The sequence below is a fragment of the Leptinotarsa decemlineata genome, unplaced genomic scaffold, assembly GCF_025532065.1.
Source record: "Leptinotarsa decemlineata unplaced genomic scaffold, Ldec_3_MD MMD2_tig00001064_RagTag_RagTag, whole genome shotgun sequence".
In the NCBI taxonomy this organism is placed as follows: domain Eukaryota; kingdom Metazoa; phylum Arthropoda; class Insecta; order Coleoptera; family Chrysomelidae; genus Leptinotarsa; species Leptinotarsa decemlineata.
The window spans coordinates 3,983,792-4,002,028 of NW_027412558.1; the positions used below are offsets into that span (position 1 = coordinate 3,983,792).

Sequence of the window (18,237 nt, forward strand, 5' to 3'; positions counted from 1 at the left end):
CTCAATAATACTAATGACCCTGTAGTCCTTAGCCTGATCCTTGGCCTGATGAGTCTAAATTTACTCTTTTTGGTAATGATGGTTCAGCCAGAGAATACAGAAGAAGCCGTGTAAGTTTTATCCCCTGCTGCTTATCTTCAACGGTTCAATTTGGAGGTGGATCAATAATGGTGTGGGGTGCAATGATACTTAATAATTGACCTTGTGGTCATCCGCAACGGATCCCTGACCTGACGAGTCTAAATTTACTCTTTTTGGCAATGATGGTTCAGCCAGAGAATACAGAAGAAGCCGTGTAAGTTTTATCCCCTGCTGCTTATCTTCAACGGTTCCATTTGGAGGTGAATCAATAATGATGTGGGGTGGAATAACACTCAATAATACTAATGACCCTGTAGTCCTTAGCCTGATCCTTGGCCTGATGAGTCTAAATTTACTCTTTTTGGTAATGATGGTTTAGCCAGAGTATACAAAAGAAGCAGTGTAAGTTTTATCCCCTGCTGCTTATCTTCAACGGTTCCATTTGGAGGTGGATCAATAATGGTGTGGGGTGCAATGACACTCAATAATTGACCTTGTGGTCATCCGCAACGGATCCCTGACCTGACGAGTCTAAATTTACTCTTTTTGGCAATGATAGTTGGGCAAGAGTATACAGAAGAAGCCATGTATGTTTTATTTCCTGCTGCTTGTCTTCAACGATTCCATTTGGAGGTGGATCTATAATGGTGTGGAGTGGAATAACACTCAATAATTGTAATGACCTTGTAGTCATCCGCAACGGATCCGTGACCACCTAAAGATACATTAATCATGTGTTGGATGTCCAGATACATCACAGAGCAGAAGCAGGAGGGCACAATTTCATTTTTATGCACGATGGGGCCTGTCCCACGCTGCATGGACCGTACTTCAGTACCTACAAGCCTAAGATATCGCCACTTTCGGGTGGCCCGCTTGCCGCCCGGACCTGAATCAAATCGAATGTCTGGGATCAAATGGGAAGAAGCATCCGAAGCCGTCAAAACCAACCCACCACTTTGAATGAGCTGGAAATCGCTCTTCGAGAAGATTGGGAGAGATTGCTTCAAAAAAACCTCAGGAGGTTCATAAGAACCATGCCCCGGCGAATCCGAGCTCTGATTTCTGGCCGATACTGAGTCATTATTTGTAACACAAATACAACTTTTTGTTTACTATTGATTTCAATAATTAAAGGGTTTCAATTTTGGTTTTGGTAGTTCTTCAAATTTCACTCGTATTCTCAATACCCCAAAAAAATCAATAATTCATCATATATTTGGTAGCCAGTTGTATCGCATTTCAAAATAATATAACATATACCTAATCAGTTTTTCACTATTATAGGAATGTGGGCTTTGACGACTGGCGTCAATGTTTTAATTGGTTTCCGAGTTTTTTCGTGGTTTTGTCTGGTTACAACTCCAACGTTTCAGCTGCAAGTGCAGTAGTCATCTTCAAAGGCGTCGTCGAAGTACCCTTCTTCATTCATCTCATCTCTTTCTTTATCTCTCCTATTATCTCTCTTCATCACTATATCAATCATGTTTATATATTACCTCAAAGAGATAACATTCAATTTTCGCACATATCATTCGCTCAAGCTCCCAAACCTAATCCCTCTCATGGAAGATCAAATTATTCAAACACAATCAAGCCATTCATAACAACGACCGAAGATCAAAGATGCAAATGCCCGCGTCTAATCCAAATATGAATAGCAAACGACCGATAATCTAAAATCAAAACGCAATTAATCAAGGTGACCTCCTCTCTATTAGCATACGGTCTGACCAGATTGCATAATTCATCCATTATTCAAAGCTCTTAGTCAGTGCACACATACATGACTGATGTATAATGACTTACTCGGCCCTGTTTGTGGAAACGTACGTTCTTGCCGATATATCAACCCTAATCGATGATGCTAAGTTTATTTGGTGCACTAACTCATGCACATCATGTATAATCGGACGTGGTCATGCAAAACAGACACCGGCGACTCGCAGAAGAACTTACAGATAGTTTGGATAAACCGAAAAAGCAGAAGAGATGAAATAGTGTCGCAAAAACATTCAATTGCGTTTCAATCCCACTTCTGAAATTCTCAGCTGAATTCACACATTTAACTTAACCCAGTAGCTGATGTAGAGCTTCGTATGAATAAAGATATCGATAGATTTATAATAATAATAATCTTTATTTGAAATAGGGAAATCCTAATTTACATACGTTTATAATATTTTTGTTACAAATTGGAATGATTTAAAATATATGACAAACATTAAATGAATACATTCTAAAGTTGATCAATGAGATAGGCAGGATAATATCTCAAGAAAATTGTACATATCATATTTATACATTGAAAACAAATTTCTTCAGTTCGTTTTTGAACATGTTCAGAGATGGGCTATTTTTAATTACATTTGGTTATTTGTTAAAAAGAATTTGATTGCATTTTATTGCATTAAATATATATATTACGTTTGTGAAATATTAAAATAGGTAATATTCAAAGTAATATCACTATAATGTATTATATTCATCCAATTCATATTCATACGAATTAGTCCACTTCTTAAGTCTATTATAATTTTTTTTATAGGTTACGGATACAATATTGGCGCATTCTTCATAATTTATCAATTATGTCAAGCTTAGGCACTAAGAAAATATAAAGGGAGAAAATGGAAAACTGGTTCAGCAAAAAGAAAAATAACATTTTTGTTTCTTCAAGTAAAGTGACTAAGTAGCCGCAGTGTTAGCGACTTTGACTTGGATTTTAATACGGCGACCTAGAAATGATTTTTTTTCATTACTTTTGGGCCGCTTTTTTTTAATTTTTTATTTTGTTGTTCAATATTTATTATCTTATAAACCCTTCTTCTTATACCACCATAAGGTCTCGCGAAATATTAAATTTGCCGCCGGTATTGTGCCGCCACTGATCGTAGGAAACAATGTGCAGTATGGAAAATTCACACAGATTAATCTCTCCTGGCGTCCTGACATCACAAAAAAATTGAGCACCTTCCCTGAAATCGGCGCCGTAGAAAGCCTGCCAAGGCGCCTGGCAAACTCTAGTCTAATGAAGTTCCGTGGTTTTTTTTGTGCACCGTCCAATTAGGTACGTACACAGAACATTTGGTTTTAACCGAGCATCAACTCAAAGGAATATGCCGATGTTTGTGTCAAAGGACTTTTTTTAATATCACCGATTGATAAGGTGCATATGTTTCAAAATGGATTGGGTTTTATACCTATGCTTATATACAGAGTGTCTACAACTGTCACTAGTTAAACCGAAAATATCGAAAAAATAGTGGTGAATATTTTTTTTATATATTATTTATCCAACTTTGTTGTATCGCTTTTGAAATAGGCGCATTTCTTGGAGTCAACTTGTCTTTAATGTCATCTATCGACTGAAAACTGTTGCCTTGAAGTGGTAATTTGAATTTAAAGAAAAAATCGGCTGGAGCCATATCAGGCGAATACGGTGGCTGTTCAATAAGATTTGTCAAGTTTGTGTGAACGTCGTTCACAATGATAGCCTGGTAAGATGGTATAATAGTCCATGAGTTTTCGTTCTACATAATATGTAGTTTGTATTCGACGAATTTGTTCCCTCGAATGCCACAGAACGCTCAGATAATATTCTTTATTTATTTTAACGATCTTTTTTCGGAATTCGGCGCAGTTGCAAGGCGCCTTTCCGAGGCTTGTTGACTGGTTTGCATATCAACTTCGTAAACCTATGTCTCATCACCAGTTACAATACCTTTTATGAATATGGAGTCGTAATTACCTCGTTCTAACATGTTTTCAGCGACCCTTACGCGATTGGATTTTTTTAGAAAATTCAGGTCCTTTGACACAAGTTTCATGACTAAAAAATCGTTCAAAAAGGTACGAACTGATTTGTGAGACGTAGAAATTCAAGCAGTTATCTTTCTCTGACTTAAACGACGATTTTCAGTCACTATTTCCTTTAGTTTAGCGATGTTGATGACCGACCAGAGCGAGGCAAATCTTCCACATCTCGACCGCTTTTCAATACACTGTACCACTCATACACACGTTTTTTCTTCATAAAGTCGATTCATCATAAGTCTTATACAACATTTTCAGTGCTTCAGCACAGGAAATTCCATTTGCAATGCGAAATCTGCGACAAAATCTTTGTTGGATATTTTTATCCATTGTAAAAATCGCAAAAGACGTTTGGGGTCAATCAACAAAATAAGTACCAACTGTAAACAATGAAATTTAAATAATGCATACTAAATATATAAGAATTAAACTTCAGACTGTAATATACAAAAATTAATCAATAAAAATATCAACACATTAACCTTACAACAGTTTCAGTCAATGTTTCCAATTGAAACTTCACTTTCCTATTTAATTATTTCAAATAGTTGATTCACCACACAATAAACAATAAAATAATTATCCAACCTATTTATGACTTGCGTTGTGTCATTCCAAACGGAATTCACTTGTTTCATGTTTATGGTTATCAAGGAAAACTCTTCTTCTATTTTCCTCTTCTTCTTATATTATATTTATGATGCACTGTTTGGAACCTTTGGTGTAGTAATGAATATTACTGGAGTTTTTTCCCAACACCAAATCGTTATTTTCAACACCTCGACACGTTTTTCAATCACCAAGTGATCATCTTCAAGAGGAAGATTAAACTGGCAAACTTGCGAAGCTAACCCTTTTTATGCTATACAGGTATACCATACAGGTTATATTATGTTAGGTGTTAGGATTCGTAATCTACACCTCAAAATACGTAGATACACACGTTATCAAGGGAAACTCTTCTTCTCTTTTCGTCTTCTTCAATATTTTGTTAAGTGTCAGCATTCGTATTCTACATGTCAAATACATAGATACACACAAGTTTTTTTTCAAATTAGCAGGTGCTGAAATTTTTCCACTTTCAGTTGTGAACTTTAATCAAAATCCAAAGTTATATTTACAAATTTCTACATAAAACAATACATATCTTTGCTTTCATTTGAAAATAGTCTGACAATGATTTACTTCAATCCCTGACTAGTATATATCTGTCTGCTGATTCTATAATTATGATTTAAAATGTCAATTCGGTATATTTCTAAAAACACTACCCGTCGTACGACTCATGCATCATTCAGAACACAAGAGCCTTTTGTAACTCTGGGCATAGATGTGTTCTTTATGTTATGTAAATTTCTATTTGTGGACCAGTAATTAATATAATTATGATATTTTATCTGAATATTAATCTAAATGACATAATTACTGTGTGCAGCATCCTTCGCCTTTAAGTGGGTGGTCTGAACTGGATGCACAGGGACTGGGAATGTGGATCATGTGTGTAGAAAGAAAGTGTGCTCAGTTCGCTCAAGAATAGTCATCGGCAGAAGAGGACATATATTCGCGTCATTTATTTTATGCGTACTAGTCTAGTGCCTTTTCATATAAATATCTGTTCGCCTTCATCGAAAGTTTTTCATTTGTTTATTCACGGGTTACCCCCAATTAGTATACAAGATTCTACAAATATCAGAACACTACGTTATCTAATGTACTTATGAACTGAATATAAATTTAACAGGTACAAAATATGATTGAGGTGTCTTTCGATTGACCATCGAGGTGTCTTCCGTTAACCAGCAATAACTGGTTAATGGAAAAACAGATTTTTTTCAAAAGAGTAATTTACGATTCGAGGCAAGTTGCGATAACAAATAGTTATAAAAAATTTAGTTGAACAAAAATGAGATTCTCGTTTTTTGCGAGTATCTCAAAACCTATTGCATATTTCAAAAATAGAGTCCCGAAGCTGTCGGGTCACATTTGAAAGTGCTAGTATTTTTCTTATATGAGTCAAATTTTCAACACAGCGTTTTTCGTAATTAGTAGATCTAGGAATGGAAGCTTTTCATCATTTTCAATTTCATATGCAAACTTTATATTTGGGAATCTGTTCTCTTTCTCTCTCTCTCTCTCTCTCTCTCTCTCTCTCTCTCTCTCTCCATTGGTCCCTTTCGGGCGCATTTGGCCAATTTCATCCTGTCAAGAATTGTCCTGTTGACAGGAGCTTTCGTAGGGGAAGCGCTTTTTTTCTTAAAAATCACTCCGTTTTTTTATCAGTCGCTCCTTTTCGGGAGATCTTCAGATTTTCATCTTCACATACATGGTCCTCTTTACGTGGCTATCCAAACCGCCCCGGCGGCGGTGTGTGTAAATGGGGCCCTCACTTCACATGTTGACTGAAACTGTCACATATTGGTTAACTGAACACAATGGAAGTTTACAACACGAAAATAAGCCCCGCGATAGCACATGCCATTCGAGTACCTTTTTTGTGGGCGGACGTTATCGGCACGTCCGTCTACTACCACGGAACGAAATCTGTTGTTTAGACAATACACAAAATCATATACTTGCTTCTATTTGTAGCAAAAATGACAAATATATTGTCCACGTATGGGACCCAAGTCGAATCATAGGTATTTCCAATTCATGTCCCGTGATGTCCCGTACGTATAAGAACTCAAATGAACATTCATTGAGGAATATTCTATTTTGTATCTTATTTGTTACAGCCAATTTCTAATTAGTACTTATGAGAGGTGTCATACTTAATACATCCCAAAGATTTTCCATTCAGATCCCTAGAATTGTTTAGAGATTCAAAGTTTATTATTCCAATAATATATCACACACATCTTTTAAAAGTTTTCATTTCAGTGTTATGAAAATAATTTCTCAAAATGAATTGATAACTGCGACATAGGAGATGAAATGTATTTTCAGGTTATTATATGAAATATTTCATTTCTAATAGATGAGTTTTGCGAAACTAACATAAATCTGATGTTCTCGAGAATATCTGTATTTATAATGTATTTGGATATAAAACGCTCATCAATTGTCAACTAATTAGCTCCTGACAGGCTGAGTAATTAATTGCCGGGTCGTCTCAGCGGCTCATACTATCATCCGAAGAAGAAGAATTACTGTCAACGTCAAACGTCAACCCTTCTCGCAAAATCTAGATGTGTAGATAGGGAGAATCATGCGTAAACGTACGTATGAGATATCGTTGGGACGTTCTGCTCGAAGTTTATTTCTGTTCCCATTAAATGGAAAGTTGCCTCAGCACTGTTTCCATTTCAACTCCGCTCATAAAAGATCAACTATGTATAGACACAACGGGTTTGCCATTATTGTACTCTGTACTGCTTTTTGTAGAAACAGTACTAAGTACTAGCCATCATCCAAACAAGAGCTATCTCAAACACGAACGTTAACAGTTTTTCTTCGTTTTCCCTTATAGAAGAAAATAAGGTTATATCACGTCAAGTATCTATGTTGCCTGTGTAAAGATTCGTTACGCCAAATGTACAATATGTACTTTTTTTTATTAAATTTTTCAAACTAGACTAGATATGTATCCATTTCATTTTCCACGATTTATTCAGTCCAAATTTTAGAGTGAATTCAGTTATGATTGCTCCATCTACACATCAAAAGCAGAGGTAATTATTATAGAGAACAGGATACTTTGGAAAATCGTTATGTTATTTATAAAATAAAGGCGCGTCAATTTTTCTATTTTTATTATTTGAAATTTTCAATGCTTTATACCAGAACTCCATAAAGAAAAATTATCATATTTCAAATATATTTCAAATAACATTATCTTATCAAATCAAATCTATTTTATTATTTATATGAAAAAATGTCCACATTATTCTTGTCTTATACTGGCAGTTTTTCTTATTCTCAAGAAAAAATTCTAAAGGTAATAAACTCAAAACCTTCTTTTCAAAAAGACAATTTCAGAAATAACTTGAACTACCTATTTTATTAGATGTTTGAGAAAGTTTTAAAAAATGCAAATATCGGATGAAAAATAATGCGTTTAAATTGCATTTTACTAGTCTGAAGTAGCAGATTTTAAATTTGCCTCTTGTAGCCAATTCAAATATAATGCCAATTTTCCTTTGCAATATAACACAGTTGCTTTTCACTAATCACAAGTCATCTATTGAAGTATGAGCTTGATTCATTCATTCGGGTAAGTTTCAAATATCAACCTATTTACAGGACTGATTCTAAGTTTTCAAAAAAAATTTCGCCATATTGTGCAAGAGAGTAATGTTTTCATAATATATCAACCAGATACTATCACTAGTCAGGTTGGCCGAGCGGTCTAAGGCGCCAGATTTAAGCTCTGGTTCCCGAAAGGGAGCGTGGGTTCGAACCCCACACCTGACATCTTTTTTTTTTAAGACAATACGCAAACTACTGTATCTTTATAATGTCATCAATTCTTTTAAACTTCCTCATTTAATTTTGAGTTGAAATTAATATTTCCAAAATTTTAGGAGAGAAGAAGTTAAGGAACATTAAATGATCGAAATATTCCAAAAGGAGGGCCTTAGGCTCGATCATACTTATCCGAATATTACCATTTTTGTTGCGAATCGCAAATAACCATCGCACTGAGTGTTTCATAGTTGTACGACCCATTTGAATGGGAATAGTTTGTCAGCTATTTTTATCATTTTGTTTTCATTAAAACAAATCACCTCTCAAAAGTTGTTTGTTTTATATTTTATTAACAAAAAAATCATTCGGTATCTATAACAATATACATAATGATGTGTTTAATGTTGGAAAAGGTATGATTTGTGTATTTTGATGATATAAATTCAATCATACAATTTCCAAATTAAATTAAATCATACAACCATGTGAAACCGGTAGACACCGAAAACGGAACGTAACCGTATTCCAATCTGTCATTGACTATGACAGGTATCGCTAAAAATATGTTTATGTGCCAAAATGTTTTATGAAAACCAGACGTAAATTAAAATTTTAAAAACATTGCTTTTTCCGAATCATGAGCGATAACAACCGGACATGTAGCAATGAGGCTATGGAAAAAATGATTGGAAATGTGACTGCTGAATTACAAAATACTGATGGCCAGTATATTAATTTAGGATTCACACCACCTTCAACACCCCCAGAACAATTGAATTGGTCCCAACAGCCCAGTTATATGAACCACTACAACGCTGGTGTTGAGCAATACCCGCAACAACCCTTCAATTTCATGCCACCACATCCTCAAATGTTTGACCAAAACGGGTACAAAAAAAACTTCAATAACCTTTCCGAGTATGATATGTATAAAATGAGACAAAACGGAGCCGCAGATATTGGTCGCTTCGAAAGGGACTACTACGTTCCACAAATGCTGAACAATATTCCACTGCAACCCCATCAAGACGCAGTGCCTCTCTCATCGACTCGAGGCCAACTGTTTGATCTTGTCGGTAACTGGATCGGACCTACCATCAATGGTACTTACTCTCCTTTTGGTACTTCTGAGAATTACCCGCCTAATCCTAATGTATTTGATTTACAACAAGATCTCACAAACGCGAATATAATTCATCAACTAGGTGAAGAACCGAAATTTGCCACTGCTGATCACTTGGAGGATGTTCAGTTCCAATTTAATCGTGATATGAGGAAACCTCGAATGGTAGCGGAAGTAAAACCGATGCGCCCCAGCTACTCCGATGTCCTAACAAAACCCGTGCCTCAAACTACAAGCAAACCGTTGAAGAGTGATGCAAAAGAAAGTAAACCGAAGAAAGAAGGTAAGAATAGGAATGAATATAATTTTCAGTGAAGTTTGTACTTAGTATGCTCATACAAGTTCTTGAAAAATTTCAATTACACTCATATTTATGTCTGAGGTTCATGAATCAGAAGTTAAAACTTGGCACTCCGATCTGCTTTCAGAGATGTGGCCACTCGTCATAATTGTTAATGAAACTAAATGACAATGTTTTTTGGTTTCTAGTTAAAAAAAATTCAGAAACTAGCATGAATTGTTAAAATGAATATTCACTAGAATATTGTTTCTGAAATGGCATGGGAACTATATTAATATTGAATTCTTTTTGGTGTAATAATTTCAACGACAAGTTGCATATATTGAGTTCCTTCTTAATGAGGTTGAGATTAACTCCACAAATATTTTCTCATCAAATTGTCGGCCTAAAAAGAAAATTGATGGAAATGACCAAGTAATCATTAATTTTAAAATATAAGTGTACTTTAGATATTATTTATTCTGATCACTTGAAACTAAGTCTAGTAATGTTTTTAAACTAATTTTATTCCTAGTAGGTTCAGTAACATTTTGGTTTACTTATTTAGGTAAAAGAAGTACTAAAAATGAAAAGGGCCAAAAAGCTGGAAGCACCCTGAACAGGAGCAACACAAACAATGATATAAAGGATATCTCGGCAGACAAAATCTCGAATCAAACCAAGGACAAAAGTAAGACTCACAAGGGGGGTCAAATGAACAGAAAGTGGGCTTCGTTAGATGATATTACCGACCCTCAAGTCGGTAAATCTGATGACGTGAAAAAAAGGAAAGTGGAAGGCAAGGATTCCAACAAACTGAATGCTAGAAAGATGAATAAAACTGTCAACGACATTGGTGATATTGAAACTGATAATACAAGAAGTGAGACAATTAATGTAACTAAAAATGGTCTGAAGAAAATAAACAAACCAATGGCCAGACCAAAACTTTATGATTTTGGTGGTAGTGAGAAGCCTCCTGGTAAAAGGAACCAAAGAACTAGGAAGAGAGAAAATCATGTTCCATTCGGTAAGTTTTCTAAAATTCTGGATTGCAGCCTTTTATATTTTTCTTTATTCACAGTCTCTATGAAATATTTCACAGCGTATTGAAAGCACCTTGTGAACAAAAAATTATTCAGAATGTAATGAACACATCCAAATATGCAACTTTTCTTGACAAAGCACAACATACATAATTCAAATCCTTCAGGTCATTCTGAGTAAAGAAAATTTCAAGTCCTCCCCTCACTTTTATAATTATCCAACTAGTGGAAGTGAACATTTTAGGCCAGGCAAGTTGAAACTAATAAAATCTTTTTTGGATTCAATGAAAAGCAGCTTTTAGTCCGTAGATGAAATTTCTTCAACATAATTCAGATCTCTCCTGCTCAGACTTGTTGATTTTGTTACTTATATAAAAAGATTCAGTCAAAAGTGTTTAGATAATGATAGCATAGAAAAACTTCACAATTGGTTAATGTGCAAGGAATCGCACGTTGAAATGTTAAGCCTCGTTAATCTTCAGCTCGCACAAGTTTCTACTTCTGAAAGTTGTTGTTCTATGAAGATGACAGTTGGTTAAAAGAAAAAACTAGTTTTAGTTTTTTTTTTAAACAAATCCTATTAAAGGTATATCTTAAGTGAATGAAGGTTATTTAATATGTATGTGAATTCACAATTTTTGTTTTCATTACTATAATCAAAATTTCAGAAATCTCCAGTTACTTTTGAGGCCGATTTGGATATCCTAGTCCTTGTCTCAGTCTTTGTTGTCTTAGGAATTTAGAATAGACATGTGACATACAGTGTTACCAATCAGAAAGTAATTGTACAATTTACAATTCAAATAAATGTGGCTTCCTGTAGACTCAATTTGTATAATAATTAACCCTATTACCATAAGCATTCTCTATTGGCAGTGCTTGTGTTTTTGATTTGTAGTGTAATAATTATTATTGAAGATAATATTGAAAAACTATCAGCTGACAAGTCAACAATCAACTGGATTGAATCAACCCATCAACTGATATTTGTAGTTGTGGGCAATTCAATTAGATTAGTTAAAAGAAGTACTTATTTGTGAACATGCTCATTATTGACATTGTCTTAATCATAGTCCTATAATTTAAAATTCGTGAACTTTCCGGGTCAGAATGTATGAACAAAGACTAAGAAAAGGACATTAAAACATCGAGACTCTACATTTTGAGACTAAAATTAAGACTGAAATTAAAACAGAGAGAAGGATTGGGATGTCTAAATCGGCCCTAACACACTGTAAGTTCTAGATGAAAATTATTATTATTATATTTACCTGTGAAATTTTACTCTCAGGAAAAATTTCCTGTGTAACAAACATCATTCACAATTCAAGCAGTTCTTGCATTTATTAAACTGCCAATGACTTTTACTAGTGATTTTCATTAATATCATTTCTCATTCATAAATATATTTGAATGAATTTGAATAGAATTTGAAACATTTGTTATTTTTAGGTATAGTTGGACAGAAAGTGAAGCTTTATACTAAAGGCTGGTGGAAAATCTTCACGGTTTTCCTGCTGTGGCTGTTTCATTTGATCTCTGACATATGTCACTTGAGTCTTCATATTAGCCGAGACATGTGAGTATGAATTATTGTTCACAGTTAATCTCAAGTAGCAAGTTCTAGAAATGTTTGATTTCAGTTTGCAATAGTTTACAGAGTCAAAAATCGTGCTTTTATGATAATCACAATTTTTTTATTTCAACTGCTTTTCTGTTTTTTTGAATAATCCAAGACGTAGTTTTAATTTTCAACAGGGCAATTTCAATCTTGAATTTAAGTTGAAATTCAAACCATTCAATTCAAATCTTTCCAACCCCTTCAGTTTACATTATTTGTTATAATATTAAAGCTAATATTCTAAACCACAGTCTTTGTGTCTAGTGTGAAAATTTTATAAAACCACGAAAACTAATTATCAGTCTATTCTAATTTTACAGGGCTGCTATTTCGTGGACATGGATATGCATCAACTGTGCTCTTTTAGTGAACTCGACCAATTCTTTTATTCAAGGGATTCCCCTAGTCGAATGGACAATAAACAAATTCAAAGGTAGAAAAAAGGAATCCACCGATTCGCAGAACATAAACATGCCAACGACTGGAGAGGAAGCTATGAAAAGGTTGTTAGCTTGCAAAGGAAAAGATCCTTACAGCATACTGGGAGTTTCCCCAAATTGTACAGACGACGATATCAAACGGTATTACAAACGACAGGCGTTTTTGGTTCATCCTGATAAGAACAATCAGGTGGGGGCCGAAGAAGCTTTCAAGATTTTATCGCATGCTTTCAATCTGATCGGAGATCCTGAACAAAGGACGTCTTATGATAGAGGTTTGTACCTATGGGTATTTTGAATTTTTATTTTTGGGATGGAAGTTTGTGTGGAACACTACACCTCAACAAAGAAATAATGATAATATTCCTTCTTTAAGATATTTCAGATGTCGTACAACAAGACGATAATGAAAATCTGAAAGACTATAGATACAAAAAACTGTGAAATGAAACAGTTAAAGTTATGATAAAAATCATACGTCAAATTAAAAATTCAATACTGAAATTGATTGATCCGTATTTGGAGTCTGCGTATTCTTAGATCGTTACTCAGAACCAAAAACCTATATAATTAATTTAAAAAGGAAATCTAAGAAATTATAAAAATTGATAATGAAAGAGTTTTTTTTAGAACTTTTTATTTTTTTATTCATTTTAGTTTGCTGAAATTTTTCCAAAGTATTTAGTGAACTTTACTTTAAAGGCCCTCCAAAGTATTGACTATCTGTCTTAGTTTGTTTTATGCCAGATATAAAAAAGTTGAAATTTCGAGTTAATACAATATCTAAAAAGTTTTGGAGTCTTACAAATCAATAGTTGGTTTTTTACAATCTAATTGGAAAATAAAATTTTTTTGGTAGTTCAGCCAAATAACTGAAACTGGGAACATATGTTGGAGACGAGTGTATTAATAATAATAATAATCTTTATTAGTCTCAAGAAACACAGTTTTTAGACACGTCAATACAATTTCTAAAATAGGTTTGAGAGGGTAAGATTTGTCAATATAGTTTTTTTAAAAATGCTTGTAGATAAATTAAATTTACAAAAAAAAAGTACAACTTAACAAGATAAAATTCCAATCTTATAAGACTTGACTAAAATGTAAAGCCATGAGCTTTTACAAACTATGAATCACATAGCTAACGTATTATATATATTCAAAGTTGAGTAAGGTGACCACAAAAGTGTCTCTTTCTTCTTGGATAACTTCAAAAAATTGATCAATTTCATATAAAGGATGTTTGGTTAATATTTTCTTCAATAAGTTTTTGAATCTTCTAAATGGCAAGTTACGAAATTCGGCAGATAAGGCATTGTATAGCTTAATTCCTATATTATCTGTTCTTTTCAACCTATTCGCTGTAGGAACAAGGTTTGATTTATTTCTTGTATCATGATGATGTATATCCTTGTGAGCAACTTCATTCAACAAGATTCGTTGAACAAGAAGCAGATTTTCATAGACAATAACTGAATATAGGGTCATTATTTTAAGTTTTACAAATATTGGTCGACACTTTTCATCATAATTGGTAGAGAATATGCTTCTTACTGAAGATTTTTGAATGACAAATATTCTATTAAGATGTACCTTTGATGCATTATTCCAATTGATTATACCATACCTAAGGACTGAATGAAAAAGAGAATGATATGTTGCAAGTGCCGCACTTTGATTTACTATTTTTTTAATTCTTCTGATAGCAAAAACAGTCTTACTAAGTTTACTACACATGTTATTTATGTGGTCTATCCATTTCAGGTTGGAATCTATTTGTACTCCCAAAAATTTGGTAGAATTTTTGTTATCTCGATTTAAGCAAATTGTTTCAAAAGTTAGAGTTTCTGTTTTTTGTTCATTGAGAATCAAGTCATTTGGTGTAAACCATGATCGAGCTTTTTCTAATATGTCAGTATGGATCATATGAGAATCATCTATTTTATATATTTTTTTGCCCAAGGTTGCATAGATGCATACAATATAGTTTCTATGCCTGACGAGTTCATCACGTGAGGTAGGTCGTTGATATATATTAGAAACAGAAGTGGCCCCAATATTAACCCTTGTGGCACTCCCCTCAATATTTTTCTTTTTTCACTTTTGGTATTTCCTAGATCAACAATTTGATATCTTTCGTTAAGGTATGACTTCATCATGTCCAGGCAGACACCTCTCACTCCGTAGAAATCTAATTTGGCCAATAAAATCGAGTGATTTACCGAATCGAATGCTGAAGTAAGATCTGTAAAAAGCTCACATATTTTTCTTGGTTATCAAAGGCGTCTTTTATACTATTTGTGAGAAAGTTTATTGCATCAGACGTTGATTTTCCTTTCCGAAATCCAAATTGATGAAGACTCAGAAGATTATTTATATCAAATTATTTTACTAGTTGTTCGTAAATTATGTGTTCGAGAATCTTTGAAAAGGTTGGCAGTATTGCGATCTTTCGAAAAAATTTTGGTTCAGTTGTAACACCTTTTTTATGAATTGGCAGGATTCTACCAATTTTTAATTGCTGAGGGAAGTAGCTTTCACTTAGACAGGTATTGATAATATCTGTTAAGGGTTGAGTTATACATTCAATGGCACTTTTTCTTACTAAAACATTCACACCGTTTATATCTTCCGTTTTTTTATTTTTTAACTTGGTTATGATTATCCTCACCTCATCTGTCGTTACAGGCCTAAAGAACATCGACTTATTTGTGTTCATTTTTTTATCCATAAAAGCAATAGGGTCAACATCAGATTTGGGGTAGTGCAGTAGAGTTGTGTTCATGTTATTGATGAAGAAGTCATTCATCTGGTTAGCTGTTAGTTTTTCTGGTTCATTTAAGATTTTGTTTTTTCGACCTGTTTCAGAGTTAATGATTTTCCACACAGTTTTGCTGTATTAATCGCTAATCGAATGTAATCAGCCCGCGAAATTTGAACATTCACCTTATTAATGAGCAGACCTTATGTGGGCTCATACATCCGATACACACACCTCAGGGCCCCCACTGCATGGTGTAATTGAATAGGGACCTGGCCATACACTTTCAGTTAAATATTAAATTATTATCTTAACTTTCTTCCAGGTGTTGTTCAATCTGCCCAAGTAGCCCAGGCCTGGAGCGAACTCACGGAGTTGCTGCAGCAGTTCCAGCAAAAGGTCGAAACTGCTGCCAACACGATTAGGTGTAGTTCGTGCGGTTTCAAACACAAACGGGTGAGAATCGACAGGCCGAGTTACGCAGCCAGAAACTGCAACACTTGTAAGATCCACCACTCGGCCAGAGAAGGAGACATCTGGGCGGAAGCCAGAGTTCTCGGATTCCTCTGGCATTACTACGCGTGCATGGAGGGAGCCGTTTACGACATAACGGAGTGGGCGAGATGCCAGAAAGGTAGCATGAAGCAACTCAAACCGGACTCCCACCACGTTCAGTATCGGATTTCTCTGGGGAAGCATAACCAGCCTAGAAGACACACGCCTACTCTGCATCCGGGCAGGCCGGACTTGGAGAATCTGCTGAATAGTTTTTATGGACAGACGGAAGGTGCCCAAGGCACCCGACGTAGAAATAAAAAAGGCTACAAGTGAATGTGTTAATCTCAATAATTATAGACGAATGTTTTCTTTTTTGCAAAGAATGCTATATTATATAATTATAATGCGCTTAAAGAATAAATAAGTTTTAAAAACTGAAGGTTACTTTTTATGCCGTGACTCTTCCAAAGAAATAATATTTATTTATTTATTTATTAGTTTACAAACTCTACAGAACATGGCCCAGTTACAGAGTAGGAAAGGTAAATATCACAAATATATTTTTACATACAACAAAATGACAAAAAAGTTATGTAAAAAAATATTCAACAAAAGTTATACAATTTCATACAGCCTATTTCTAAAACTAGCAAGATTTTGGAGAAAGATATCACAGTCATTTTGTACATTATTATAGGCATTGTACATAGCTTTTAATCGAGCATTTTGATAAATAATTTGTTCTTGCGGATTCAATGTAAAATGTGCGAAAGGATCTAGTTTCATAAGCAGGTACATTGAAATTGATTTTTGATAGAAGACAAGGTTGTTTGTTGTACTTTTCAAGTACCACTACTTTGGAAATATCAAGGTCATAGTTACTTGTTTCTTTGAACTGAAGATATGTCAGGAACTTGTTCTGAACTCTTTCAATGCTATACTTGGTGACAGTTATATTGAGGACACCAGATAATGGAAACATTCCAAAATGCTTCTGATAAGAGTGATATACAAATGTTTGAATGCAGGTAATATTGTTGAATTGCCTAGAGTTGCGAACTACAAACCCATACATCTTTGAGGCCTTGTTTGTTATATTCAGTATATGAGATCTAAATGATAATTCAAAATCAAAAGTAACGCCAAGGTCTGTTATTTGTCGAGTCCTGTTGAGTTTTATACCGTTCATCTCGTAGCTGTACGTTATACTGACTTTTTTTCGGAAGAAGGTCACAGTATTACACTTTTGAACGTTGAATAACAATTTGTTCTTTTTTGACCATTCAACGATGATTTATATCGTTTTGTAGATGTGCACAACTGTTGAAATTCTTCTAAAAATTTTCAAGTCATCTGCAAACAACAAGTAGCAAGATGATGTGATATTGTTTGCAAGACTGTTGATAAATAAAATAAATAACAAAGAACCTAAGTTGGAACCCTGGGGAACTCCAGACGATGCAATAAATGGACTGGACTTATGCCCTTTCACTATCACACTTTGTTTACGATTAGATAGATATGAACTGAAAAATTTTATCAGGTTCGGATGAAAACCAAAGTCATTCTAGAGGTTCTATTCTAGGGTTCTTAGAAGAATTGGATGGGTGACTTCGTTAAAAGCTTTAGCAAAGTCGGTGTAAGTTATGTCCACTTGAGCACGACTATCCAAGTTTTCAGCTATAAAATGGGTAACTTTGCTAAGATTACTAACAGTGGATCTTTTTTTTAATGAAGCCATGTTGGAACTGTGATATTTTAGGAGAAACTAATCTATAGAGATGCTTGACAATTAGTCTTGAAAAGTTTGGCTAGTGTCGATAAAACTACTACCGGCCTGTAATTGATAATATCGGTTTTGTCACCTTTTTTGAAGACTGGAATAACCTTTACTTCTTTCCAGATATTAGGAAATGTTTTGCTTTTCAAGGACAGGTTAAAGATAGTTTTCAATGGATATAACAAGAAGTCGACAAGATCTTTGAAAATAAATGGTGGTATATTATCAGGCCCAATTGACTTTTTTATCTTCAAACACTTAGCTGCATCAATGATATAATCATCTTCAAACACTTAGCTGCATCAATGATATCATACAGTGCATAGATATCAATTCAAGACTGGTATTATCAGTAAATGCTGAACCATCAACACAGTCATTTGT

At 34.3% G+C, this 18,237-nt stretch overlaps 1 protein-coding gene and 1 non-coding gene across 2 annotated transcripts; both read left to right on the forward strand.

Moving 5' to 3' along the window:
* The first annotated feature begins 8,226 nt into the window (after positions 1-8,226).
* TRNAL-UAA (transfer RNA leucine (anticodon UAA)) lies at positions 8,227-8,310 on the forward strand. Its single transcript has one exon. It is a non-coding gene; the product is annotated as a tRNA-Leu (tRNA).
* Positions 8,311-8,837: 527 nt separating this feature from the next.
* On the forward strand, positions 8,838-16,512 carry LOC111517003 (uncharacterized). Its single transcript, XM_023173068.2, has 5 exons — positions 8,838-9,710; positions 10,276-10,737; positions 12,206-12,332; positions 12,695-13,089; positions 15,901-16,512. The coding sequence occupies exons 1-5, from the start codon at positions 8,942-8,944 to the stop codon at positions 16,404-16,406; spliced, it is 2,259 nt and encodes a 752-aa protein (XP_023028836.2). The 5' UTR covers positions 8,838-8,941; the 3' UTR covers positions 16,407-16,512.
* Positions 16,513-18,237: the final 1,725 nt, after the last annotated feature.